General features: G+C 39.7%; 1 protein-coding gene across 4 annotated transcripts; it reads right to left on the bottom strand.

Annotated features, from left to right (window-relative positions):
* Nucleotides 1-4,789: 4,789 nt before the first annotated feature.
* Nucleotides 4,790-26,762, bottom strand: rbpms2a (RNA binding protein, mRNA processing factor 2a). 4 transcript variants are annotated; one of them, XM_060914392.1, is made up of 8 exons: nucleotides 26,664-26,762; nucleotides 13,138-13,215; nucleotides 12,911-12,949; nucleotides 12,686-12,748; nucleotides 11,488-11,638; nucleotides 10,532-10,695; nucleotides 5,907-5,982; nucleotides 4,790-5,806 (listed from the first exon to the last, which is right to left on the bottom strand). In XM_060914392.1, exons 1-7 carry the CDS (start codon nucleotides 26,745-26,747, stop codon nucleotides 5,917-5,919), a joined length of 645 nt encoding a protein of 214 aa, XP_060770375.1. In that variant the 5' UTR covers nucleotides 26,748-26,762; the 3' UTR covers nucleotides 4,790-5,806; nucleotides 5,907-5,916. The 4 variants fall into 4 exon arrangements, with proteins under 4 accessions (XP_060770375.1, XP_060770376.1, XP_060770377.1 ...); XM_060914393.1 differs by having other exon boundaries at nucleotides 10,547-10,695; XM_060914394.1 differs by lacking the exon at nucleotides 26,664-26,762 and adding an exon at nucleotides 16,015-16,589.
* Between the last annotated feature and the right edge of the window lie 808 nt (nucleotides 26,763-27,570).

The following is a 27,570-nucleotide window of genomic DNA, read 5'->3' as shown; positions in this document are numbered from 1 at the left end:
TTCTGTATCCTAGCTGATGGCATTTGGTTAATAAGTGCAGTAAATTGATGTCATTGGGATTACCAAAATGCATGTTATATTCAAAGGTATTTTAGTCCCATCATACCATAAGTTAGTAGCCAAGCAAATACTTTGATCACTGGGTCACTCTGCCTAGCAAAATATTTATCATCACACTGCAAAAGCTGTAACATCAAACATAACTGTCCAAGATTTGTAATTTCTATAAAGTCATCCTTTGAGGAGTTTACTTATGGTTTTTTTTTTCATCGCAGTCAATTTAATTGCCAACAATGCAATGCACAGTTTCACTGTGTGATCTCTGGGTTTACTGTGTGCACCCTACTGAACTGTTGTTCTTTTACTGGTGGGTTCTCTCATCATGGTGAGCAGCTCTAGAGTTTTGGAAGACTCACTCCTCACAAGTCTGCAACTCATCAGTAGTGTGATATCCAGAGGAATTAAAAGTATTCAAAGCTAAAAGTGATCAAAGCCCAAAGCTGCTGTTCACACCAATTTTATGTGCATAACATCAAAAACAAATTATACTTGCAGATCCCTTTTTCAGTTATGTTGTGTCTTTTTCACAATTCTGTTGCGTTTGATGTCAAACAGTCAAACAGAATGTGGTGTATACTCGATTACAGTATTTAATTACATTAGATCACTATTGTGGTAACATATCAAAAGTGAAATAAAGACCAAAGCAATCATTGGCAGGCATTTTGTAAACATTTTCCCAAAAACAACTTATAGGCTACTACAGTAAGCCAACATTCAGGGAGCTAGACAGTTAAATTAAATGATTTCTTTTTTTAAAGATACTTTGTTATTTTGACCATTATGTTGTCATTCTGTATAAATAGTATTATATGAAATAACTTAAAAGTATCTTATATTTTCAGTATTAGAATACAGTCAAATTTCTTATTTCGAGATTACAATAAATCCATCCATCCATCCATTATCCATAACTGCTTATCCCCTGCAGGGTTGCGGGCAAGCTGGAGCCTATCCCAGCTGACTATGGGCAAGAGACGGGGTACAGCCTGGACAAGTCACTAGGTCATCACAGGGCTGACACACAGAGAGAAACAACCATTCACACTCACACCTACGGTCAAATTAGAGCCACCAATTAGCCTAACCTGCATGTCTTTGGACTGTGGGGGAAACCAGAGCACCTGGAGGAAACCCATGCAGACACGGGGAGAACATGCAAACTCCACATAGAAAGGCCCTCGCTGGCCATGGGGCTCGAACCCAGACCTTCTTGGTGTGAGGCGACAGTGCTAACCACTACACCACCGTAATAAAGCTTATATAAAGTTATTGAACTTTTTTCTAGATGCTTTTACTTCACGCTTAAGTGGAAGCTTAAAAGTCTTGTTTTACTGACAGATCATTTTAAGCATTTATTTATTTCTAGAAAATGCAATTAAATGCAACATTATCTGCCCACAGAATAAGACAATTTAAAGCTTAAATTTAGTAAGAATATCTACAAGTTGGGGTGGCACGGTGGTGTAGTGGTTAGCGCTGTCGCCTCACAGCAAGAAGGTCTGGGTTCGAGCCCCAGGGCCGGCGAGGGCCTTTCTGTGCGGAGTTTGCATGTTCTCCCCGTGTTCGCGTGGGTTTCCTCCGGGTGCTCCGTTTTCCCCCACAGTCCAAAGACATGCAGGTTAGGTTAACTGGTGACTCTAAATTGACCGTAGGTGTGAGTGTGAATGGTTGTGTGTCTATCTGTCAGCCCTGTGATGACCTGGCGACTTGTCCAGGGTGTACCCTGCCTTTCGCCCGTAGTCAGCTGGGATAGGCTCCAGCTTGCCTGTGACCCTGTAGAACAGGATAAAGCGGCTAGAGATAATGAGATGAGATCTACAAGTTGAATAAGCTTGTCTTTGGTTTAATCTTATAATAGGAAATACTAGCTAAAGTTGATTATTTGAGATTTTTTCAAGCTCCAAGATGTCATGTCTTGCAGTGTACTGTTTGGGGAGGTGGGTGACATGGAGCCTACACAAGTATTCAATGGACCAAATAAATGGAGCCTAAGGGAAACAGTATTTCAATGCACTGTATACTTGTATATGGAGTTATTGATAAAGCTCACCTGACTCTTGATTCTTGACTAAATCAAAGCTTACAAAATTTGATTTAATTAAAGGAGCTGTCTGTAATTCGTGTTGTTCTGCTAAATGCATGGCGATTTGCCATTGTATTGAAAGCCCAGATAAGCTTTGCCTTTCTCCTGACTTCACTCCCCCTCGTTACTCGACAAATTAACTTTTAGGGAAAAGATGTCATGCTGGAGAAGCTCTGTTCTGACTGAGGTGCAAAACAATTTGAAGAGAAAAACAATTAGCGAGACAGTTCTAAGGTATGCATTGTTGAAATGAAATAATTACTATAAGTCCAGAAACACTTTTAAACATTATAAATGGCACCTTTAAACAGACTGAATCAGGTCGGTAAAGTGAGCCATAACACTCACACCTTCTCCAGTAGTGAATGAACAGTATCTATTAACCCACAAAAACACCAGTCATTATGACTAGTCTGAATTTAGCTTTTTACACACACACACACACACACACACACAATTCTCATCTCATCTCATTATCTCTAGCCACTTTATCCTGTTCTACAGGGTCGCAGGCAAGCTGGAGTCTATACCAGCTGACTACGGGCGAAAGGCGGGGTACACCCTGGACAAGTCGCCAGGTCATCACAGGGCTGACACATAGACACAGACAACCATTCACACTCACATTCACACCTACGGTCAATTTAGAGTCACCAGTTAACCTAACCTGCATGTCTTTGGACTGTGGGGGAAACCGGAGCACCCGGAGGAAACCCACGCAGACATGGGGAGAACATGCAAACTCCACACAGAAAGGCCCTCGTCGGCCACGGGGCTCGAACCCAGACCTTCTTGCTGTGAGGCGACAGCGCTAACCACAACACCACCGTGCCACCCCACACACAGAATTGTAAAGCTAAAGATCATTGCTCACCTTCAGAAAATTCCTAAATGGAGGCAAAGAACAGAGTCATATTTCTGCACTGTCAACAATATGCAAGTACACTCACACTTCCAAGACATGCGTCCTGTGCATCCACAAGCAGACATTGTGACACTGGAGATACACAGCTTGGCCAAAAAAAAGTTGCACACACTAAAAATTTGTTGGATCATCTCTTGCTTTGAGTTCTGCATGCATCGTTTCAACAAACTTGTGCAACGTCACAACATTTATTTCCATCCAGAGTTGCATTCATTTTTCACAAAGATCTTGTACTGATGACAGGAGAGTCAAACCATTCTCAAGTCTTCTCCAGCACATCCCAAAGACTTTCAATGGGGTTAGGGTCAAGACTGTGGTGGCCAGCTCACGTGTGAAAATGATTCTTCATGCTTCCTGAACAACTCTTTCACAATTTGAGCTTCAATTTTATGCCTGTACCATCAGGTAAAAAATAATCCATTGATGATCCATCCCAACCTGGTCATTCAGTACATTCAGGTCATCAGCTGACTTCATTTTATTACCACGTAATATTGAGGCTTTTACAGTGGCCACTATGCATGTTGGATGCATTGCTTCTTGTGTTTTCCTTCTTATGCTAACACGCCCATCACCCTGGAATAGAGTAAATCTGGACTCATCAGACCATATGACCTTTTTCCATTGCTTCAGAGTCCAATCTTTATGCTCCCTAGCAAACTGAAGACATTTTTCTGATTAGTCTCACTAACAAGTGGTTTTCTTTTGGCCATACAATCGTTTAGTCCCAGTCCTAGGAGTTTTTGTTGCATTGTGTGTGGAATTGCTCATACTTTCATTATTTAACATAACCATGAGTTCTACTGTTGATTTCCTTTTTACAATTTGACTTCAAGCATTAAGTAATCTCTGATCATGGTCACTCAAGTGGTTTTTTTTTTTTTTCCGATCACGTTTCTTCTGCAAAAGTTGATTGTTCAGCACCATCCTTCCAGGTTTTAATAATGCATTGGACAGTGCTGAAATACCTGGAATTGGGTTAAGAAATCTCTTTTAGTTGTTTGCTTTGCTTGACGCAGGCCAACAATTCGACCCTTCTGATAGTAACAGCTTTTCCACAACCACAGGATAGGTCTTCCAACATGTTTAAGAAATGAAAAGCTACTCACTGCATCAGTTAGGGTTAAAACAATTGCTGCAGCTGAAACACATTAAGCACTGTAGTAATTATCCAGTCAAAGGCTCTTAAGTATTTGCTTGTTTAAATCCAAATGGTGACTTTTTTTTGGCCAGGCAGTGCAAGACGTATATGTAGAATTACTCGGTCCAACATGTTTTATTCAGGGCTCCAGCGTACTCAGCCCAGCTGTTTTGAGAGGTCTCTTCTCAGCTTTTCTCGTCCTGTGATCAATCCTGGAGCATTCCTATTTGCATGTTGCACTTGACATGGTTGTTTCATGATAGTCAAGTGCCTTCCTGACTGAACCTTTATGGAATCTGTATTCAGAAAAGTAACAGCTTGAGTTTATAAGCTTTACTCAGACTGAGAAATAAAGCTTAAAATGAGCTAGTCTAAGAACAATGCCCAAAAAGGAAGGCAGACGTCAGAAAAGTCTCTCAAATTATCTTGAATTACACAAGCGAGCACAGAGTGACCTAAAATGGAGATTGAACAAGAAAGTCTTTGACACTATGTATTTCTGGCTTAGAGCTCAGCATTTGACCTTAAGAGGAATACATGTCATTTTGTACTTCAGAAAGAAATCCAGAAAGATGCGTCAGATCAAATTGTTTATTATCCAGTTTCACATTCTGGAAAAACAAAGGAAAAAAAAAAAGCTACTATTTCCACTATGTGTTAGCATACCATTTCATTCATTCACCTCAGTTCTGCCATAGTCTGGATAGGTCAGTATTCAACACAAGAAAAAAAAAAAAAAAATTGCACTTATCTACTTCAAACAAGATTGAGACAAAACCACCAAAATAACAAGGGTAGACTTAACATCTTATACAGATATACTTATTTAATTTCACAAAAATGCATAAATATCCATTATTACACAAATGTACAAAAATACTTGTACTTTTTTGTTCAAATATACTCTAAACAAGCACAGATACCAGAGCAGGGGCGACGGATTTGAGGTCTCGAGGAGAAGTGTCTCAGAAGGAGTTGTCCATCATGGACAATTTTACAGTCACAATCGTAGAGAATAGAAGAAAAAAAAAAAACCCAGTGCATGTGGAATTCATTTTGAACACACTAAAACAAAAGGAGACTTGATAGCAAGATGATGTAGACCTCTACTTTGTGAGTAACATCACAGGAGATATTCACAGACGCAAGAAAGCTAAAGGGCTTGACCAAAATGGTAACACAATGAGGAGGGGGAAGAAAAAAAAAAACCCGACAAGACACACAACTTTGCATTCTACATTTCATGCCATATACGATACTTCAACATGCATAATGATTATCCCCTTTCCTCCCAAAACACACACAACCAACAGCGAGCAGCTAGAAAATTTCAACTTGCACACAAGTGGCTCGTCACGTGTGGCTTTGAAAAGGTGGAGACTGTACCATTCGCCCATGAGGCCTTATAGCTGTAGACAGCATCCTGTTTTTCTTATGCTCAGGGTCCTTCAGAGAAAGTATTCTCCAGAATTGTCAAGTCATTTATACACTTTTTTTTTTTTTTTGTTAAATATACCTGACTGAATTAAATGTTGAGCCCAGTACACCTTACTGAGAGGGACGGAGGGATGAACCTGCATGTACTGAGCGACACCTGTAGGGACAACAGTGTCATGAACTAACAGGCACACAAGTCCATGTTCTCACAAATACATATTAAAAGCCAAAACTCAGCAGTTTTAAAAGATACTCACTATTCTAGATTTAACAAAATTGGCGGGATTTCCATCCAGGCTGTGAAGTGTCAGAGGGTGAGGGGTACCAGCGCATCTGTGAGGCAGAACAGCAGTTTAGTGCACAGAAAAGCTCACATTTATTTAAAAAAGTGCTAAATACTAGGAAATACAAAACCATTCAAAAAATATTAGCAACACAAATCTCAGTGGTGATAGAGTTGTGATAAAACGGGAGGGGAAAAAAAAAAAATCCACCCTGCTGTAAGCACACAGAAAATGAATATTTACAGTGCCCTCCATGATTATTGGCACCCCTTATAAAGATCAGTTTTTTTAATTTAAAAAAAAAAAAAAAACCCAACCTTAATTGAAAATTTTATTCAGAGAAAAACAAATCCTTGTCAAGAAAATTACTTTCAACAAAAACACGTGCCAATATTATTAGCACCCCTGCATTTAATACTTTGTACAACCTCCCTTTGCCAGTAAAACAGTACCGAGGCTCCCAGTACAGTTTAGAAGGTTGGAGATACAGAGCAGGGCATCCGACACCGTTCCTCTTTATACAATCTCTCCAGATCATCCAGGGTCCTCTTTTGTACACTCTCCTCTTCAGCTCATCCCATGGGGTTTCAGTGGGGTTCATGTCAGGAGACAGATGGCCATGGTAGAAGCTCGATTCTGTGCTCAGCTCACCATTTTTGTATTGACTTGGACATATGCTTCAGATCACTGTCCTGCTGGAAGACCTAGTAACAACCCAGTTTTAGCTTCCTGGCAGAGGCAGCCGGATTTTGACTTCAAATGTCCTGGTATTTCATGGACGAGTCCACGATGCCATGTACCCCAACAAGGTTTCCAGGACCTTTGGAGGAAAAACAGCCCCAAAACATCACAACTTCCACCATGTTTTACAGTTGGGATCCGGTTCTTTTCATTATATAGTCATCCTCCTTTTTACACCAAACCCACCTTGAGCATTTGTCAAAAAGCTCCATTTTTGTTACATCAGACCATAGAACGCAGTTCCAGTCAAAGTTCTAGTAGCGTTTCGCAAACTTCAGGTGCTTAGGTTTATGGTTAATGGACAGAAAAGGCTTTATTCTGACATACTCTTCCACATAATCCGTTGGCTTGGAGGTGGCAATCTGATGGTTTTGGAGACTTGGAAACCAAAGTACTTTTTCTTGTAATTCACCAACAGTGATCCTTGGGGATTTTTTTTTTTTGCACCTCCCTTACCTCTTCACTGTACATGGGGGCAAAATAAACTTGGTTCCTCTTCCAGGCAAGTTTGTAACAGTTCCAGTTGAAGTCCACTTTATTATTGCCCCAACAGTAGAAATGAGCCTTTTCAGGTAAGAAGCTTTTTTTTTTTTTAAATAACCATACCCAGACTTATGAATGCCAACACATTTCTCCCTCATTTGGTTTGTGTGTTCTCTTATCTTTCCTGTGTTGATGGATGACTAATGGAATTTGACCTTTACGTCACCTCATATTTGTTCCCCAGTTAATCAGGAAGTCACGGGTTACAACTTGAAAGTTCCTACACACTCCAATCAACTCAAAAATGTACAATTTAAATGGGAAACATACTTCAGTTATAATGTGTTCACTATAATTTCCAGGTGTGTCAATAATAGTGGCACATGTTTTTATTGAAAACTATGCATTTCTTGATGAGGGATGTGTTTTATTCTGAAATTCATTTTAAAGGTTGACTTTCACATTTTTTCAGTGCGAGATGAAGCTACTTCACCAAAAGGTGGATTTTTTCTCAACCCCCCCACTAATCTTAGGTATTTTCTTTAAAATCAATCAGCAGACATATTCCTTAACTCTAGCACTGTATAGTTCACCGTTTTAAGGAGGAGAATATACAAGTCACATTTAACTGATTAGAGTGTTGCTAACAAACAGTAGCATGGCAGTGTCCACATTTCCCCTCCACTTCACAGTTTGAAAATGACATCACTTCCAAGGCCAGTTGAATGCAGCATTATTTCAAGACTAAACTTAGCAGCAGACTGCACCCTCCTGCAGCTCAGTTTCTGGCCAATTATTGTGTCGGCTCTAAACATGAACTACATTTTGCTATACTCCAAAGTAATCTAAAAAAACACTCATGTGGGATAGGGATGGGGGAAATGATATCATAATGCAATTTATCACAATACACTTTTGAAATATTTTAGGGCCACAATACTGTGACCTCTTTCTTTAGTTTCTAACTTTTTTTTTTAAAGGGACACAGCAGAATTAATGGTAAAGTTTTGTATTGGATTTTAAAATTGTAACATTGTACAGTGCAAAGAAAATTGTAGGCATTAAAATGCATCTTTGAACTGAATTTTGTTTAAAAAAAAACCTACAGACAGCACTAGACAAAAGTTTGGACACCCCTACTCATTCACAGGTCTTTCTATATTGACTATTTTCTACATTGTAGAACAATACTGAAGACAAACTATGAAATAACACATGGAATTATGTGGTAAACAAAAGTATTTTAAAAAAAGTTCATTTTATATTCAAAAGTAGCCAGCGTTTACCTTGATGCTTTACACACCATTTGCATTATCTTAACCAGCTTCATGAGGTAGACACCTGGAATGCTTTTCAATTAACAGGTGCCTCATCGAAAGTTAATTAGCACAATTTCTTGCTTCTTAATGTGTTTGAGATCAAACAGTAAATAGCCCTATTCCACAACTGTAGGAATCCATATATCAAGACACGCTCAAGTAAGTAAAGAGAAACGACATCCATCATTACTTTAAAGACATGAAGTGTCTTAATAAAAGGAAAAACAAACATTGAATTAGAAAGTGTGTCCAAACTTTTGACTGATACTATATACACACGCCTCTCCAAGTCCACCTGCAACAATCGCTCACCACCCATCTTGTGGTCTAGTACTTTAGTGTGACCGTCTGATCCTCACCAAGAGCAGGAGAATACATACCAAGCTTGCTCAATTTTTTCCAGCACACAAGCACCTTCTGAATAATACAGCGATACCACCACTCAGCTGTAGTCTGTAACCCTATAGAGCTACATCAGGATTAGAATAACTTGCTCTTACACTCAGTTTAACTTTCCTTATACAATATGAGGTACTTGCATATGATCGGTAAATGGTGCATCATGAACCTTCACACAATGCAATTTAAGTATTCAACCTTTTAAATCCTTAAAAATGCACCAATAACCAATTCCAAACAAGATCATGTTTAGCAAGCTTCTAAACACTCTTGACCCTGAAAATTATTTATCCTTGCAATGAAGGTTTGGACTTTGGATTGGTATAGCTCTGCTTTTCTTAAGTCAGAGTTTATGGCTTTGTTTAACGTCTCGCTTTCACCTGTGTGAGATATTCTGGCCACAGATTAAAGGCCTAACTCCTAATTCTCTTTACTCTCCAACTCTCTGAACCCTGGCTCCCCGAGGACAAGGCCTTTCACACATCAGCACTCACACACCAAGCCACACATTGTGTCTAAAACACTGGTGAAATGACCAAACCTCCAAGAGAGAAAAAAAAACATTTTGTAGAAGATTGTTTCTAAATATTGTACAAGAAAAAAAATGGTTTAAGCAAGCTTTCTGACAAGATTACATTTTCAATAGCTTAAATCAACCTCTTCAGTTGTGACCTTACATTTACATTGCTTCGTCATGGCAACTGAAGTCACATTTTGCCTGTTTAATCAATAAACCTGATCCGTCAGGACTGAAGGACTTCGCTAGACCAGTCACATTCAATTACGCATGGAAGCGAACAGCATTAAATATTTAAAAAAAAAAAAAAGAGCCCAAGAAGAAATCCAACAAAGTGAGATGCTGAAGTCTGTTGATCCCATTTTAATAAATAAATAGTTAAATTATAATACACAGGATAACTGACATGACCTATATAACGGGGGGGATTTTTTTTTTTTTTAAAGTATAGGAATTCTAATATTTTAGGAAATATTCCTCAACCATACCAGAATGTTAAATAGTAATGCCTGTACAGTATATTGAAACTATTATTTATAGGTAGAACAAAAGTCATCACAGCTTCTCTGCGCACTGTTTTAGTAGCTTGTAAAAATCCAAACACATGCCTTTTTAGCTAACGTTTAACCCGGCCTCCGCCGGCCACGGATTCACTCAACAACCAATGCATAATCCAAACTGAGACGCAATTAAAAACAGATTTTCTCTGTTCTGATCCCTTAGCAACTGTGGCAAATGAAGGAAAGTTTTTTTTTTTTTTCCCAGAAAGAGAATACGTATATTGGGAAACCAGGTTTGTTCCTCATTCCCAGAGGACCGCACAGAGACATGGAAACAAGGATGAAGCTGGATAAATTACACTGATCTGCACAGTGGATGCATTTAATACATTAATCTGTGTGGCCTGACATACAGAGATTACCAACTCCTCACTCAAATGGAGTAAACTTCTAGGAGACCAAAAAGCCTCTGCAAACCAGGTCTGCTTGCTCCTTCCTTCCATCATCACTGACTCATGTTTAGTAAGAAACCGTGTAAAAAGTCCTGCATCCTGTAGTTCAAACAAAAGGAGCAGTAGGTGTACAGGCTCATCTATACAGCATGCGTGTGAAGTTGAGGGGAAAGGAACAGGAACACACCGGTTGCTCCCTCACCTGGGCGTGCAGGGCAGCAGCAGCTGCAGCGGCTGCAGGGTAGGTGAAGGCAGCATGGGGCAGGCCAGGGGTTAGCTCAGTGGTGTAGAGGGGATACGGTGTCCATGCCTCTGGGGATGCTGGGATCAGTGCTGTGCCAGTTAGGTCATCTGCAGAGCAAAACACCAGCGTGCAAGTGTCTAAGATGTGCCTCTCTATTTTCCCCCATAAATGCTGTGAAATGTTCTTTTTCACATGAACACAATAACAAAAACATGTTTTGAAGACATGCAGTAATGAAAAACAAAAAAAGAATTAAGTCCCTCTATACATAACCAAAGAACTTGATGCAAACTCATTTGCTTTACACACTAACTTATCATCACACTAGATTGACAACGATAGCTTGAAACACGGAAACCTTGAGTGAATCTCAGCTGATACTGTGAATATCACCACCTTTAAAAACTACTAAACTAAGATGTTTTTTAAATCCATCACATTTATATAATTAAAAAAAAAAAAACTTGCACTGTAACAAAAGTACAAATATACAATTAATCCTAACAAAAGGAAAAACCAGTCACATCTCTTTATACGGAAAACATTCCCAGTTACTACAAAAAAAAAAAAAAATTCCTAAAGCAATTTGCAATTTGTTATTGGATCCAATGCATTTTATTTAATCAGAGCCGGCATGTTTTGCAGATCTTGGCCTGATTCCAATATTTTGTCTTGGATCATTGCTATCTTGACTTTACATAATCAAAAACTGTACTCACAATGCCAGCTGTATCAGTACAGCAAACTTTCAACAAGCCTTTTGCCAAGACAGATGATCTTAGAAAGGCAGCCTGAACCCTGAGCATTATATACGAATGCTGGTGACGGTAGCACCAGCAGAATGTTGACGAAAAACATGCAAGCATGTGTGCGTTACAAGCCAAAAGTAACATACTCACATGGATCACGTGCAATAAAGTGAGCCCCAAGAGCTGGGTGCAGACTTGAGGGGTTTGGCGTGCCCATCAGCTTACTCTTTGCCATCTTGGTGTTAGCCTTAGCAAACTCCAGACGCAGTGTCTGGGGGTTCTCCGGGTCAAAGCGAATCCCCTTATAAAAAGGCAGGAGAGTGGAGCAGAGCAAAAAGGCTTAAGTGTCATTTCTTAGTAAGTGTAATGTACTTTAATGAACAGTCTGTGAATGGAAGAACAGTTTTTATTAAATCAGGCCATCAGACTTCTGAACTCTAAACACCTAAAAACATTCCATACTGCACTGTTTACCAACACATCACAAACTCTGTTTACTCGGTCTGTAACATTAACTGTAATTGGTCCTAGTACTTAAAATTTGTTTTTCAACAACATGCAATTATTGGTACTTGCACACATCACTTTCTCCAATGTACAATACAGGCATTTGCATGACCCCCCCCCGAGATAACACATGCGCATACCTTCCCTTAGATATAACTTAATTATCTTTATATTTTAGGAATCAATCTATCTATCTATCTATCTATCTATCTATCTATCTATCTATCTATCTATCTATCTATCTATCTATCTAGTTAAACTCCTGTAGGGTTCCAAGCTGAGAGACTTGTTTCTTCCTTCGTATAATGCATTTCCTTGTAATGTTGACCCAGTGTTAACATACATATGACAAAACTGAACTGAACGAGCCGAGAAGTCCAAGCAGTGAGGTTCAGACCATGAGCATCTTTGTTTATAACTGATAGAAAAGAAGCAGAACATTAACAGCAGTGTCATTTATATTTTGGCAGCAGAACCAGGTTAAAGTAGCATACAGATCAATTTACTTAGCACCACTGCAATGATTAGGTTATGAGGCACCAGAGACTCCGAGGCGATGTACACTTTTAATGCCTGAAGTGGATCCGCTTAACAGATACATAGGACATCTGCTGTATTTTGACAGCACTAAGGGATTTTAAAAACTAAGCCAACAACCCAGTGACGTCATGGAACTTTCCACTTTTAAGGACCGAGAGTGAAGCGAACTTATTTAGGCACAAGAGGCACTGAGGCAAACTTTAAGACACGAGATGTGGCACACAGGGCAGGGAGCTTATCAATAATTCAGAGTATTCACTGCTGTAGACACTTACTTACAGACCACTGAACGGTTACTTACATTTAATGCGTTTTTCGCTGCTTCAGCCCCAGACCTGCTGTCAAAGGTAACAAAGCCAACCGGCTGAGAGAGAAAGACAGAGTTTTAGACCCACAGATTAAACATGCAGCATCCTTCCATTCAGTATCCATAGTTAGAGATTTTATGATGAAGGAAAACATTAACTGCATTTCTCACAGCATGAACAAAAATATGCATAAAGAACAAATGTAATTCAAACATTACCTGCTTTGAGGTTAGTTTTATAAGTGACCCTTCATATCCCTGTAAAATAAATAAAGACAGTTATATTTGTAGATAAAGAAGGATCTTTACAGGATATAATTAAACCATAAGTGGCATAATTGCATCCATAAATATAGCTGCATATTTCAGAGATCAAATATACACAATCGAAAAATTCCAAACAAGAAGAAGCGTGTTCGTTCGGAGTGCTCAGTTGTTTTGAATACCTTGAACGGCCTGAACAGCAGGTACAACTCCCGCGGCTTGATGTCTACCGGCAGACCACTGACAAAAAGTGTTCGTACCTAGAAAATGAAAATGCCTCAGTAACTACAGAACAAAAAGAAAAAATGTCCTTTGACTTATGACAAACTAGTGTGTATATACACAATGGGGTAGTAAGAGTCTCAAAAGTCTGCTTTTACTGTGAATTTGTTTGCGTGGAACAGTAACAGTACCTGAAAAATATAAAATAGACTGTGTTAATCAAGTTTCAAACTACCTTTAGTGCTGCCCGCTTGCAACTTTTCCCTTCCTATTGTCTCAGAAACTCTCTCCATTTTCTGCAGCTTTTGTTCAGTATTTTAAGATTGACTGTACACAAAAATCATGAGAAACTGTGTTAGTTAAGTGAAGACATTAAGTGTGTGCATGGCTACCAAGTGTGAGTGAGCGAACGGAGCGTGGAAAGTGTTTTGTGGATGCAAGAATCTCTCTATGGGGAATGAAAAAGAAATCCTGCTTCAATGCAGTGGAAGGCAGCAAAGTCTAATTTCACTACAAAATGAATCAGATGAAGCAAATGATACTGGTGGATACAGAGAAACAGTGATTGGAAAGGCTATAGAGGGGCTCAGTGGGAAATTTACTGAGCACACAAAAAAAAAAAAAAAAAGTGATTTATACACATTTGTGAAATTGTGAAACTTATTGATTTATACACCTTTTGTGAAAATAATACACAAAACAGGAATCATGGGCCACTCTTGTGCCAGATATTTAAAGAAAAATAAAACACGAGTACGCATATTCTATAGGTTTGTTTCTTAATCTTGAAAGTGACTGTATCAACTGCTCTCAAATCGACCCCAAGTAATACCTTCAAGTTCACAAAGAGCTTGATAGGAGAACATCCCAAGTGGGAATTTGTGTTTATATTTTAAAAAACAACAAAAAAAAACCTCATCAGCCTATAAAAATAACACGTTAGAAACCCGGCAATGCATCTGTAGTTCAAATCTGAGCCACCCAAGCCTCATATTTCAACATGCATCATTTCCGCAAATCCAGAGCCCACAGGAAAGTAGTCATCATTTCCTTCATACGAGAGGTCACCATGGTCCGGACCAAGCTGAGGATAGTCTCGCAGCGAGCCATCACAAATGCTGGCAACCAGCTCTAGTCTTTATCACCTTTTTCTGAATCTACTGCAAAACGTTACATTTTGTGACAATGACAAAAATATGAACAAAGAACAAAATATGTAAGGACACTAGTTTGGTATGACAAAATGTACTGCTAAAATGTTTATTTTTCCATGTTTTGCTTTGAGTCAAAAAACAAAAAACACCTGTTCTAGCTACAACCAGCACGCACACACACGAGTTGGATGAGAGCATGCAGCACCTGGCCTGATTTCCTGAAGCTTCAGGATTCACAATATGCCACAAGGAGTGCACTGACCAAGTACTACAGTATCCTCATCCTAAAAAAAAAAAAAGCCCTCTTAAAAACCCCACCAAAACTGAGAAATCATTTATACCCAGAACCATGCTGATGGACCATCCCAAAACAGCTGAACTTTACAAAAGACTTTCCGAATTGTTCATCCAGGACAAACTGAACTTCACAACACTATAAAAAACACAATAAATATCTTGCAGATCATCCTCATTGTCCCATGGTTTAATTTAAAAAATGCACGACAGTCCGAGACACAAAGTGGTGGCTTTTGGTCTCCTGCAAAATAATTGGAAAACTAAACTGAGCAGACATGCAGCAGGAAATCCCTCCAGTGCAGGGGTCAGAGGTGCTGGGAAGACTGGACAAGATTTCAGTAAAGAGACGTATTCTTTCCAGCTCGGCTTTCAACGAACATTTTAACCCCAAACATGTTTTACTATAGGACCCAACAGTCAAACCTTAACCTTACCTCACACAGACTTCTCCTTATAATCAAACAACGTCTTAAACAGCTCGATTTTTATTTCATTTTATATAATGGAGGACTTACAGAGACAGAAGTTAAATTTGTAGATATTCAGCCAAAAGAACCAAAAGAGAATTAGGACCTGCTTTATAATAATAATTTAAAAAAAAATAATCGATATGTTACAAAAAGTGTTTCAGAACACTATTTTCATGAAAGTGAAACCAGATAAGCTTGGGGTGGGGGGGGACTAAACTGTACCTTTCCTTGACATTACAGTACCTCAAGGGTACCGTGTATGATACCATTAACAATTTTTTTTAAAAAGGTACATAAATGAAGCTTAAGGACCATTCTTGAAACTTTAAACATCTTTTAGATTAAATACTACACAACATCCATGACAAGGATTTTTTTTTTCCTGAGAGTGCATAAAAAAAAAAGTCAGTCCCTCATGGTGTATAAACTTAAGCACTTAAAACACACAGTGTTCAATACTAGTCCCTATGAAACACACAGCTATGTTGCTGTTGTAGTATAGAAAAAGGGTAACTAGTGAAGCAGGTGAGAGTTTCTACCATCAAACTGGAGATTAATCATCAACCAACTTCACAGTGAATAATAAGACCCTTAACTCTCAAGCAAATACGAAAAAACAAAACCACTCCAGCAACAACAAGAACCATAAAAAGCAACTCTGGACAACAAAACAGCAACACACACACACACCTGTGCAGCGTTCAAGAGCCAAAATTCTGAACTAAACGCGGACATTTAAATAATTTCGGAAGCAGGAGGGGGGAAAGTCTTACAACTCTAAGGTTACAACAAAAATAAGCTTAAATGATGTTTTATATCAAAACTACGTGCAAAAAAGGAAGGAAAAGCTCGTATAGTTAATCAACGCCGTCCTGAGAAACACACAAACTTTGAAGAGTAGCGTTTTGTCCCTTACCTCCTCCTCTAATGAAACATTGTTGCTCGGCTCAGAATCTGATTTGAGACTCATTGTGTAACTTTAACGCTTCTTTACGCGATAGAGGGAAAAAAACAAACAACTTTTTTTGTTTTCCCTGTCGGCGGCTTTTTCTTTTCTTTTCTCGTTTTTTTTTTTTGCCCTGACGCGCGTTAAAGTTGCAGAAGAAAATCTTGGTGTCGGTTTTTGGTGAGACTTCAGGAAAAGACGTGCCCAGGTGAAGCCGTGCTGTAAGCCAAAGTATCCAAGGAGGTACCAGAAAATTAATTTTAAAAAAAAAGCAACAACAAAAAAATTTAAAAGGTGATGTAGTGGAGAAGTGCACTGTGAGGGTGAGAAAAGGGAAAAAGAAGTGATTTTGTTGTTGTTGTTTTTGCCCCCCTGCCTTGCTCACATCAAGCTCGTTTGAGTTTAAATTCAATCAGGACAGAAATGGAAGACAGGTTGAATGGAAAAGGTGAAGAGATCTCTCCGAGCTCGCCCTGCTCCTTTGCCTTTCCATTCGCTGATCAATCATATTAAAGGTGGAGGAAAAGTGAAGTGCTGCAGATGGACTTCAGCTGCCCCAGGCCCTGCCCACTGCCTGCATCAGCCCCTGTATCAGCCCCTCACTGACACTCAGGGAGAGGGAGGACCTGGGCACTACTACCAAAACTTACTTTTTCTTCCTCTTTTTGTCCAGAAGCTTTATTAATCATGCGGTGTTTGTTTGCAAAATTTGACAAGTCTTGTTTTTGGTAATAATATACAGTGGTACTTGAAAGTTTGTGAACCCTTTAGAATTTTCTATATTTCTGCATGACCGAAAACATTATCAGATTCTCACACAAGTCCTAAAAGTAGATAAAGAGAACCCAGTTAAACAAATGAGACAAAAATATTATGCTTGGTCATTTATTTCTTGAGGAAAATGATCCAATATTACATATCTGTGAGTGGCAAAAGTATGTGAACCTTTGCTTTCGGTATCTGGTGTGACCCCCTTATGCAGCAATAACTGCAACTAAACGTTTCCGGTAACTGTTGATCAGTCCTGCACACTGGCTTTGGAGGAATTTTAGCCCGTTCCTCCGTACAGAACAGCTTCAACTCTGGGATGTTGGTGGGTTTCCTCGCATAAACTGTTCGCGTCAGGTCCTTCCACAACATGTCGATTGGATTAAGGTCAGGACTTTGACTTGGCCATTCCAAAACATTAACTTTATTCTTCTTTAACCATTCTTTGGTAGAATGACTTGTGTGCTTAGGGTCGTTACCTTGCTGCATGACCCACCTTCTCTTGAGATTCAGTTCATGGACAGGTGTCCTGACATTTTCTTTTAGAATTCGCTGGTATAATTCAGAATTCATTGTTCCATCAATGATGGCAAGCCGTCCTGGCCCAGGTGCAGCAAAACAGGCCCAAACCATGATACTACCACCACCATGTTTCACAGATGGGATAAGGTTCTTATGCTGGAATGCAGTGCTTTCCTTTCTCCAAACATAACACTTCTCATTTAAACCAAAAAGTTCTATTTTAGTCTCATCCGTCCAGAAAACATTTTTCCAATAGCCTTCTGGCTTGTCCACGTGATCTTTAGCAAACTGCAGACGAGCAGCAATGTTCTTTTTGGAGAGCAGTGGCTTTCTCCTTGCAACCCTGCCATGCACACCATTGCTGTTCAGTGTTCTCCTGATGGTGGACTGATGAACATTAACATTAGCCAATGTGAGAGAGTCCTTCAGTTGCTTAGAAGTTACCCTGGGGTCCTTTGTGACCTCACTGACTATTACACACACCTTGCTCTTGGAATGATCTTTGTTGGTCGACCACTCCTGGGGAGGGTAACAATGGTCTTGAATTTCCTCCATTTGTACACAATCTGTCTGACTGTGGATTGGTGGAGTCCAAACTCTTTAGAGATGGTTTTGTAAACTTTTCCAGCCTGATGAGCATCAAAAACACTTTTTCCGAGGTCCTCAGAAATCTCCTTTGTTCATGTCATGATACACTTCCACAAACATGTGTTGTGAAGATCAAACTTTGATAGATCCCTGATCTTTAAATAAAACAGGGTGTCCACTCACACCTGATTGTCATCCCATTGATTGAAAAACACCTGACTCTAATTTCACCTTCAAATTAACTGCTTATCCTAGAGGTTCACATACTTTTGCCACTCACAGATATGTAATATTGGATCATTTTCCTCAATAAATAAATGACCAAGTATAATATTTTTGTCTCATTTGTTTAACTGGATTCTCTTTATCTACTTTTAGGACTTGTGTGAAAATCTGATGATGTTTTAGGTCATATTTATGCAGAAATATAGAAAATTCTAAAGGGTTCACAAACTTCCAAGCACCACTGTACAAGTTCAGATATAAATTCATAAATCTGGACTTGTTGTAATGTTTGTAGGCTGCTGTTTCATAGTTAATTTTGCAGGGGAACTTTGCGCATAAAAAGAGCCCTGAAACCACATATAGGAAATTGGTATAAAAGTATTACATCATCAATATGCAATTATTATATCCATATAATAATTCCACAGACTGGTCTCAATGAAGGTCCAATTAAGTCTCCGAGTGCCCAACCCCAACAACAAACGAGTCTCATATGACTGGAAACTTCTCGCAACAAGATCCGACCTTCAAGCGCAATACTCCATTGAAGTAAGAAATCATTTCTCTCTCCTAGGGCCTGACACTGAGGACCCTACTGCGATCTACCAGAGATTTATAGATGCTAATGCTGCTGCAGCTGAAACTTGTATCCCTCGCAAGTCGAAGCGCCAACAACCGCGCCTATCCCTCCATCTCGACGTTGTAGAGGCTATAGAAAAGATCGACAAGATTTTAGAGCAAAAGGATTTCCTCAATCCTGATGACCAAGAACAACAGGCAGAGGCCCTTGTCAACGCCAGGGGAACCCTATATAGCATCTATGATTGCCTGATGGCAGAAGACATCGACGAAAAGGTAAAAAGAATAGAGTTTGCAAGTAACAACTTGCAATACAGCACAGCATGGCAAGTCATTAATGAGATAAGTGGCCACAAGAAGAACTCTGACCATGCGGGAAATATACCAGGTGCTAGCCCAGAAGATCGAATCTCCATCTGGTTTTCTCATTTTAAGAATCTCCTGGGAAAACCACCAGTCGTGGAAGACTTGGATGACGATGACCTGATTGATGATGTAGTTCTGGCCAATCTGGATATAAATGATGGCCCTTTTACCATTGATGAGTTGGCCTGTGTAAAGACATCCTTAAGGCCAGGAAAGAGTGCTGGACCTGACAAGATCCCCCCCGAGGTTCTCAAGGCTTGTGATCTTGATGATATAGTACTTGAGTTCTGTAATCAGGCCCTGATGTTCAGTAATAAACCAGACCAGTGGTCGGTCTCGGACCTATTCCCAGTACCTAAAACCGGCAACTTGTCGAACACTGACAACTACCGTGGTATTAGCCTAACCTGTGTGATCACGAAGATGTACAATCGGATGATATTGACTCGCATCAGAGACCCGATTGACCCCTTCCTCCGAGATAATCAAAATGGTTTCCATGAAAAAAGGACAACAGCTAGTCACATCCTTGCCCTGCGACGAATTCTTGAGGAAGCATGAAAGAACAACCTCTCTGCTGTCGTTACCTTTGTAGACTTCAAGAAAGCCTTTGATTCTATCCATCATGGAAGGATGATGAAGATCTTAAAGGCCTCCCAACTTACTAAGAGCTATTGGTGAGATGTACTCAGGTACTCGTGCGAAGGTTGTGACACCCGATGGGGAGACTGATGAGTTCGAAATCTGCGCTGGTGTGCTCCAGGGGGATACCTTAGCCCCATTCCTTTTTGCAATTGTCCTGGACTATGTTCTCCAAAAGGCCATAGGGGGTAAGGAGCAGGATTTGGGTTTTATGATCACACCTAGACGCTCGTGTCGAATCCCAGGCAGAGTCATCACAGATCTGGACTTCACGGATGACATAGCCTTACTGTCCAATGATTTCAATCAGGCACAGAGTCTCCTAGCACATGTTGAGGAAGAGTGCCTGCGTGTTGGTCTCCATCTAAATGCCAAGAAGACTAAGGTACTGTCCAGCAATGTGTCATTGATGCCTCTCACTACTAAGAGCGGGAATGACCTTGACAAAGTAGATGACTATAAGTATCTTGGCTGCTGGGTAAACTCGACAGAACACGATATTAGATTCCTCAAGGCCCTTGCCTGGCAAGCTCTTAACAACATGAGCAAAGTCTGGAAGGCTAGTGTCTCCCAAGAGCTGAAATGTAGGCTTTTCATTGCCACTGTCGAATCTGTGCTGCTGTACGGTTGCGAGTGCTGGTCGCTTACTTCCACTCTTGAGCGATCAATTGATGGGTCCTACACCCAGATGCTTCGGACAGCCCTAGATGTCCACTGGCAGGACCTGGTACCAAATGAGATCTTGTACGGTGATCTCCCAAGAGTTTCAGATAAAATTGCCTGGAGGTGTTTGGGATTAGCAGGCCACTGCTACAGACACGGCAACCTGGCTGGGGAGCTTGTCCTGTGGGAGCCCCGACATGGGCGGAGAGGCAGGGGTAGACCGCCCTCTACCTTCGTTGACACCCTTAAGAGGGATGTTGGTGTGGCCTCTACCACAGAGCTCGCCGACTGCATGGCTGACAGGCTGGATTGGCGCGCCAGGCGTGAGACTCGGCTGCGGCCGCCGTGATGATGAAAATGATTATATCCATAATAGGTGTTATTTGTGGCACACAACCTTTTTACTCAGGTGAAAAGCATGGTTCATACATTAGATACCCATTTAACCCTAAAAGGACCTAAACTACTGAGTGGGATCAGTTAGAACCTCAGAGGTAGTGTGGTGTGCTGCTCAGCCTATTCAACTGACATAACTTTTTGCTTTTAGGAGTTTGTTACTCTATAGATTCTTTATCTAAAAGTATGTTAAAAAAAGTGTTTAACAAGGTGACTGATTTTCTGTTGGGGTCCCATAACTCTGTGAGATTTATTGGAAAAATATTTCAGCAAGTTAGTCGCTTCTTTGTGTGTCTATCTTTGCCTATCTGTATGTTTGCATGCTTGTCTCAGATGTCTGCCATAATTAAGAATGTAACTCTTTCTTACAAATTGTAGATAACTATTGAATCTATTAGTTATAGAGTTACTGAAATGTCTGATGCTTATCTGTCCATGCACTCTCCATACAGAACAACAGACAGTCCAGCAGATACGGAGGAAACTGACATTGTCTAGTTGTGAAAGTGACATTGTTTACTTTTGAAAATAGTCCAGTGGCTGTTCTGGTCATAATATGTGTTACCAATAACTGCTTTTATCTTCGTATTTTGTGTTTGAATCCTTAGGCAAAGTGTTACTTCTTGATGTAGTTTGGACATTAAAAAAAAAACAGAAACTGCTAGAGGCTTAGTAAGAAATGTATCACAGAAATTTCTGAAATGAGAGATTGTGAGCTGAGTTCTGGAATGTAGATAAGCTATAAATATTCTCAAGTTCTGTTGCAATAGTGTAAAGTATTTCTGGCTTTTTTATGTTCTCTATGTACTTAAATGTCTCATTTTAAACTTAACTTGATAATATGTAAATATATGATTTCTATTCACAAAGTTAGTAAATGGGTAATTAAAAAAATACAGATGTTATAATGGACTTAAGTGATACGGATATATGGGTTTTTTTTAAACGTTTTTACATGCGATATTTAGCATTCCCTTTTTTTGGTGAAAATGGTGATTGCTTACATTACAACAAGTAAAAATAATTTGTTTGTGATGTAAATAAAGGGTTAATACTGAGAAACCAGACTTGGCAAATTTTGCAAAGTAGGTTACATATGCTCCCTGACTATATGCACATGCAAAGAAATGTTGTTACGCTTAATGTTAAATGTTATCACAGTCTACAGTAAACAGTCAATGAAAGACAATCTGTATTTGGTGTGATTATCCTCTGCTGAAAAAAAAGTAGTTTCAGGTACAATTTGATACGTTTTACTGAGCATTTTATAGACCCAGACATGGTTCTTCTGGACACTTTGACTGTCACACTTGCTTCTTATTGTGCAGCAAAACATAGCAGCCTTCATTATGTTTTTTTTTAGGTCTAAAAAGTGTCTCTTGTGTAATATACTGCTTTCTTTACTGACATTCACAATTTTTCTGTAACATTAACTTTTGTTCTGGAAACTAATGTTTAGAAATCTAAAATGTTTTTTTGTCTTGACTCGATAATGTAGAAATCATTAAAAAAAACTAGAATAAACTTTGTGCGTAAGACTTTTGCACAGTACTGCATTTCTCAACATATTTATTTCTCTACTGTTTTTACTAATACATAAGGTATATATACAGTATATCCCATTCATTCTTTACTCACATAGAAGCTTATAATACTAAGGTCACAGACACTGTTTATGACACTACTAGACCATGGGTTTCTACTCCTGGTCCTGGAGAAGCCCCTGTCCTACACATTTTAATGTTTCTAACCCTGCTCTAACACTTCATTCAACTCATCACCTAATAAACACCACTTCAAGAGTATAGAAGCAGGTGTGTTGGAGCAGAGAAAACACTAAAATGTATCGGACCAGAGTTGGGAACCTGTATGAGAGAAAGAGAGTCATATACAGACTATGAACCTTTGTGTTCTTTAAACTGTCACAGCCTTTCCACATGACCCACTGCTGACTGAAAGGTTTATCCTAAAGTATATATTGGGTTGTGATTGTGTGTGACTGCTGATTTTACAGCATGCAAACTCTCGAATGACCTTGAAGCCATAAAGCCTGTCATGAATTCATAGTGAACTGCAAAGTAATTTCTTTAAGGAATATAGCCTACCTTAAAAAGAACAAAGAATTTGAAATGTATCTTATATGTAATGTATATTTATCATTTTGTGTAACCTAAAATCAGCATGTAAAAATACAGGAACTAAATGCACAAGTGGAACTAATAGCAATTATTGTTGAAGATCTTCTGGTAATTAATAAAATAGAATCATTCTGGGGGGGAAAGCAACACCACCAAATACTGATACTGCTAGTACTAAAAAAAGAATAATAATTAGATGAGAATTATAATTAAAATACTCATGAAATATTTGTTTTATATGAATATAATAAAAAGTAAAAAGTAAAATACAATGTATAAAAATACAGGGACTGAAGGAAATTAGGGTTAATAGCAGTGATAATTAAGAATCTTAATTTAGGTAATTAATAAAAACAATTGATTTGAAGAACAATAAAAACTAATAATAATAAAGTTTTATTAAACATATATAAAATATTCATTACTTTATATATTTTAAACTCATATCTCTGTATATTAACATGCAAATTAAAAATATAGCCTAATACTGAATACCGCTTGCAGAAATTAACCAAGAAATTATACAGCTGTGGAGTTTTCCCCCCTCCTCTCATGGGGAACTCCTTAGAGGAGGATACGGTCTAAATGAAAGGCTCTTAGAAATCCCAAAAGGGTGAGGCATTCATAATCTATTCTGTGCAACTAAGATGAAGGAGGAAACCCAGGCCCTCCCTCAGAAACACTCCATTTCCTGCCATTACGCTGTTTCCCCTTTGCACTGATCATAAACAACTCTTGGTGTTGTCTATATATTTTCTTATAGGTGTCAGAAGATCTGGACAATAATATGTATATATTCTCTGCATACAGCATTCTGCGTCCTCTCTCAGGTGCAAGTATTGTTTTCTGTACATTAATTTACGTATGTGATGCAGTGTGACCTGGCTATGGTAAACAACTACAGTCCCATAAATTAAACACTGAAATCATTACATGGTGATGGTGTGCTAGATCTCTGAATGATCCACCAGAGATCTCTGAATAATTAGCAAAGCTTTGAATCTTTTTAGCTTGTTATACATGAAGCAATATGAACACTGACAATGTGAGAGCACAAGGCTGGATTCCAGGTTATGTACTATGTAAGTATATGGAGAGAGTTTATGTTTTCAGCAGCAAACAGTAGCCAGCTTCCTGACTTTGTGTGAGAACATAATCAAGGAAAGGCAGGGCACGCCAAAGGGAGGCTCTGGAAATATTTGGCTTCTTTGTAATCATTGACCTGCTGACGTTTCTTGCTCTCTAACTAAAAATAGACTTTCTATGTCTTTATTCCTAATCCTCCTTTCGCATGCTTGGCAGATGTAAAAATATGATTCATCTTAATCAAACATAAAATAATAGGAGCTGGAGATGTTCTGAAGAGCTGTCCTGTTCATTCATCTGTGATTCTCCATATTTGGCCAACTATGTTATAATGACGCTTTTAAGGGTCACTGGTTAATCTGTTTAATCTTTGCTGTTAAATTTAAGCATGTTTAATGCTATTTTAAATTTTCAGGAATGATGGAAAACAAGAGATTTTGCTTTGATTTTGGACCTTGTGATGAATATACTGTATAAGGGAGCAGAAAGCGCTCTTTTTATAGAGGAACAGTGTTGTAGAATACAGACTTTCCATAAATACTGTTCCTCTCCTCCACACTACATCACAGCGGCCCCTTTTCCTGATTTCAGGCTAATCTGGCATCACATTCTGTTGCATGAATATTTCATTCCCAGAAGAAATACCAAAACATGATAATTTACAGTTATAGTGGAATTGGCCAAAGATTTTTCTGCACCGCTAAATGTTCTGTTATAACTGCAATTTTATTTTAAGCAGGAATTGATTTCAAACAGGGATAGCTAACTATCATATCACTGAAGTTGGCTTGCTAACTAAGAATTTAACAAGCTTACCTTGATAGCTATTTATATTGCTTGCCTAAAATCTATTTCATGCAACTAGCTAGCTAACGCTACATAGCTATGTCATGTTCTTCTATAGACAAGGAATTGTCTATAATGGAAACACTTACCTTGATAACACTGTTGAGCTTCGAAATGAATTAATGGCATCTGGTTGGAAAGAACCTTAGCTTTTCATTGCCATGATGTTGTAAAACATTGTCTTGAACATGACCAACAACAAAGTTGTAAGCATCAAGAGACTTGTAGGCCTTCAAATTCTCTCTAGTATAAATGTTTGTAGTTCCTCTGACAGGCTAGATCACTGCTTAGCATCATTTAGCCACTAACAGGAAGCCAAACCATAATGATGTTTTAGAGTTGCACCATATGAAAGTGTTAGTTTAGCCAATTAACACTCCCTGTCTTTTAGTCGTAATCCATAATAACAAGTCAGTTTGATAAAGTTGTTGATAGATTCTTTAGGCAGATCATAAATGAATAGCGCTAGGTTGCTAGGACACTTGGGTCTTTTTGCAACCAGATTGGATGCGCATCTCCTTTTGTTTACAAACACCAAAGGGGTCAATGTGAATACTGGTCACAATTACAATTGTACACAGAAGCCCTTTCCTCTGTTAAGGCAGTGGAACATGGACCACACTGTAGAAGTGAGAAGAACTGTCTCGGTACAAAATACTGCAGAAGATACATAGCCTGTTCTATAAGACTGTGTGTGGGATCTCATTGCATAGGTCTGAGATTTGGAAGAGGGGCCCTGAACCACATACCAAAGGAAAAGTACATGAAAGGTGGATGAAATACAGATCTGTGGGGCAGGGGTAAAGGGGGAAGCTGTCTGGGGGTGGAGGGTGTTCAGGCATTAACCTGTCAGGGAGCCAGTAATTCCTAATGGTGCTGCTGCTCTAAGGAGTTCATCAAGATCTTATCTATGGCAGAGAATGTGAAATTGATATATTAAGATGCCCGGTTTTATAGATGGTAAGTGTTGGTTAATGTCCTGTATGACCTTCTAGTCTGGAGCCCCTGTGCAGTTGCAATCAGTTTGGAATCTTTAGTTAAAGCAAAAAAGGACATTTCTACACAAAAAGACATCTTTTGAGTAATAAAGACATGGTGGTTTCAGTTCATACACTACAGCATGCACAAGCTTCTAAACCATTTTGTTCTGAAACATATTGTCCTTAATTAGTCTAAATATCACATGGTTATATGCGTCACTGCATAGAGAGGCAGTTTGATTTCTGGCTCCACTGTTTGTATGTTGCTTGTAACTGTGGAAGTTGCAGCACCTTTGAGGGAAATCTCAAATATGCCACTTTCTTGCTACCTTTAACCAAAACCTCTTTCTGAACCATCCCCTTTCACTACCAAAACCACTATTATTTGTTTATTTGTTCAATTTGATGGGGTTACCATGGCTGCTTTTAAAATCAGCCCAGAATGAGTCCAATATGCACCTCTCTGTTAGGGGTGGTGAGATTAGGATCCAGAAGCAGAACACACAGGCAGTAATCCAATAAATAATGAGATTTAATCCAGGGAAAGGGCATGGCAAAAAAGGTAAACAAAACAAATGTCAAAAATAGTCCAGGTAAAAAGAGACAAAAAAACGAGACAGACAAGGACAAAAACGCTAGAGCAAAAAAAAAAACAAACCCATAAACAAGAAAAAACCCTAAGTGCAAAAACCATGAACTAGAAAAACCCTTAGTGCAAAGGACTGGAGACCAGGGGTTTAAGCTGTGATACGTGAAAGGTGGGGTGAACACGTCACATGGTCTGTGGTAAAGCCAATCTGACGGAACATGGATTGATTACCTTGCTGATGAGGAAAGGTCCGGGGTACCTGGGAGCCAGCTTGCGGGAGACGGTTCTGAGTGGCAGGTGGCGTGTGGAGAGCATGACTCATTGCCCCACCCGGTAGGTGGGCGCCTTAGAGCGGTGCTTGTCGGCCTGCCTCTTGGATGCTAGGGCGGAGCGAATGAGTCTTCTCCGGGCCACTGCCCATGTCCTCCTGCAGCGGCGTATGAAGATCTGGGCTGAGGGTATGGCGACCTCCTCCTCCTGGCTGGGGAACAGTGGTGGTTGGTACCCTAGTGAGCACTGGAATGGAGAGAGACCTGTGGCAGAGGAAGGGAGAGTGTTGTGTGTGTATTCGATCCAAGGTAGGTACTTGCTCCAAGAACTGGCATCCCTGGACGCCATGCACCTGAGTGCAACCTCCAAAGCCTGGTTAGCCTGTTCTGCCTGGCCGTTGGTCTGTGGGTGGAAGCCTGAGGAGAGACTACAGGTGGCCCCAATGAGTTTGCAGAAGGCTCTCCAGAACTGTGCAGTGAACTGAGGACCCCGGTCAGAAACAATGTTGGTAGGCAGACCATGTAGGCAGAAAACGTGGTAGATGAGTAGTTCTGCAGTCTCTTTGGCTGAGGGGAGCTTGGGCAGAGGAATGAAATGGACGGTCTTGGAAAAACGGTCAATGACAATGAGGATGCATGTATTGCCACCTGAGTAGGGGAGTCCTATGATGAAGTCCAGGGCGATGTGAGACCAGGGGCGGTGAGGAATCGGGAGGGGTCTTAGCAAGCCGGCAGGGGGTTGATCGGCTGTCTTGTTCCAGGCACATGTGTCGCAGGCTGCCACGAACTCCTGGACATCTTCCTTGATGGATGGCTACCAGAAGTGCTGTTGGACGAGCACCAGGGTTAGAGCAGCTCCCGGGTGACAA

Source organism: Neoarius graeffei, chromosome 2, assembly GCF_027579695.1.
Source record: "Neoarius graeffei isolate fNeoGra1 chromosome 2, fNeoGra1.pri, whole genome shotgun sequence".
In the NCBI taxonomy this organism is placed as follows: Eukaryota; Metazoa; Chordata; class Actinopteri; order Siluriformes; family Ariidae; genus Neoarius; species Neoarius graeffei.
Note: the sequence above shows the minus strand (reverse complement) of the source record. Positions and strands in the feature narration are given on the sequence as shown.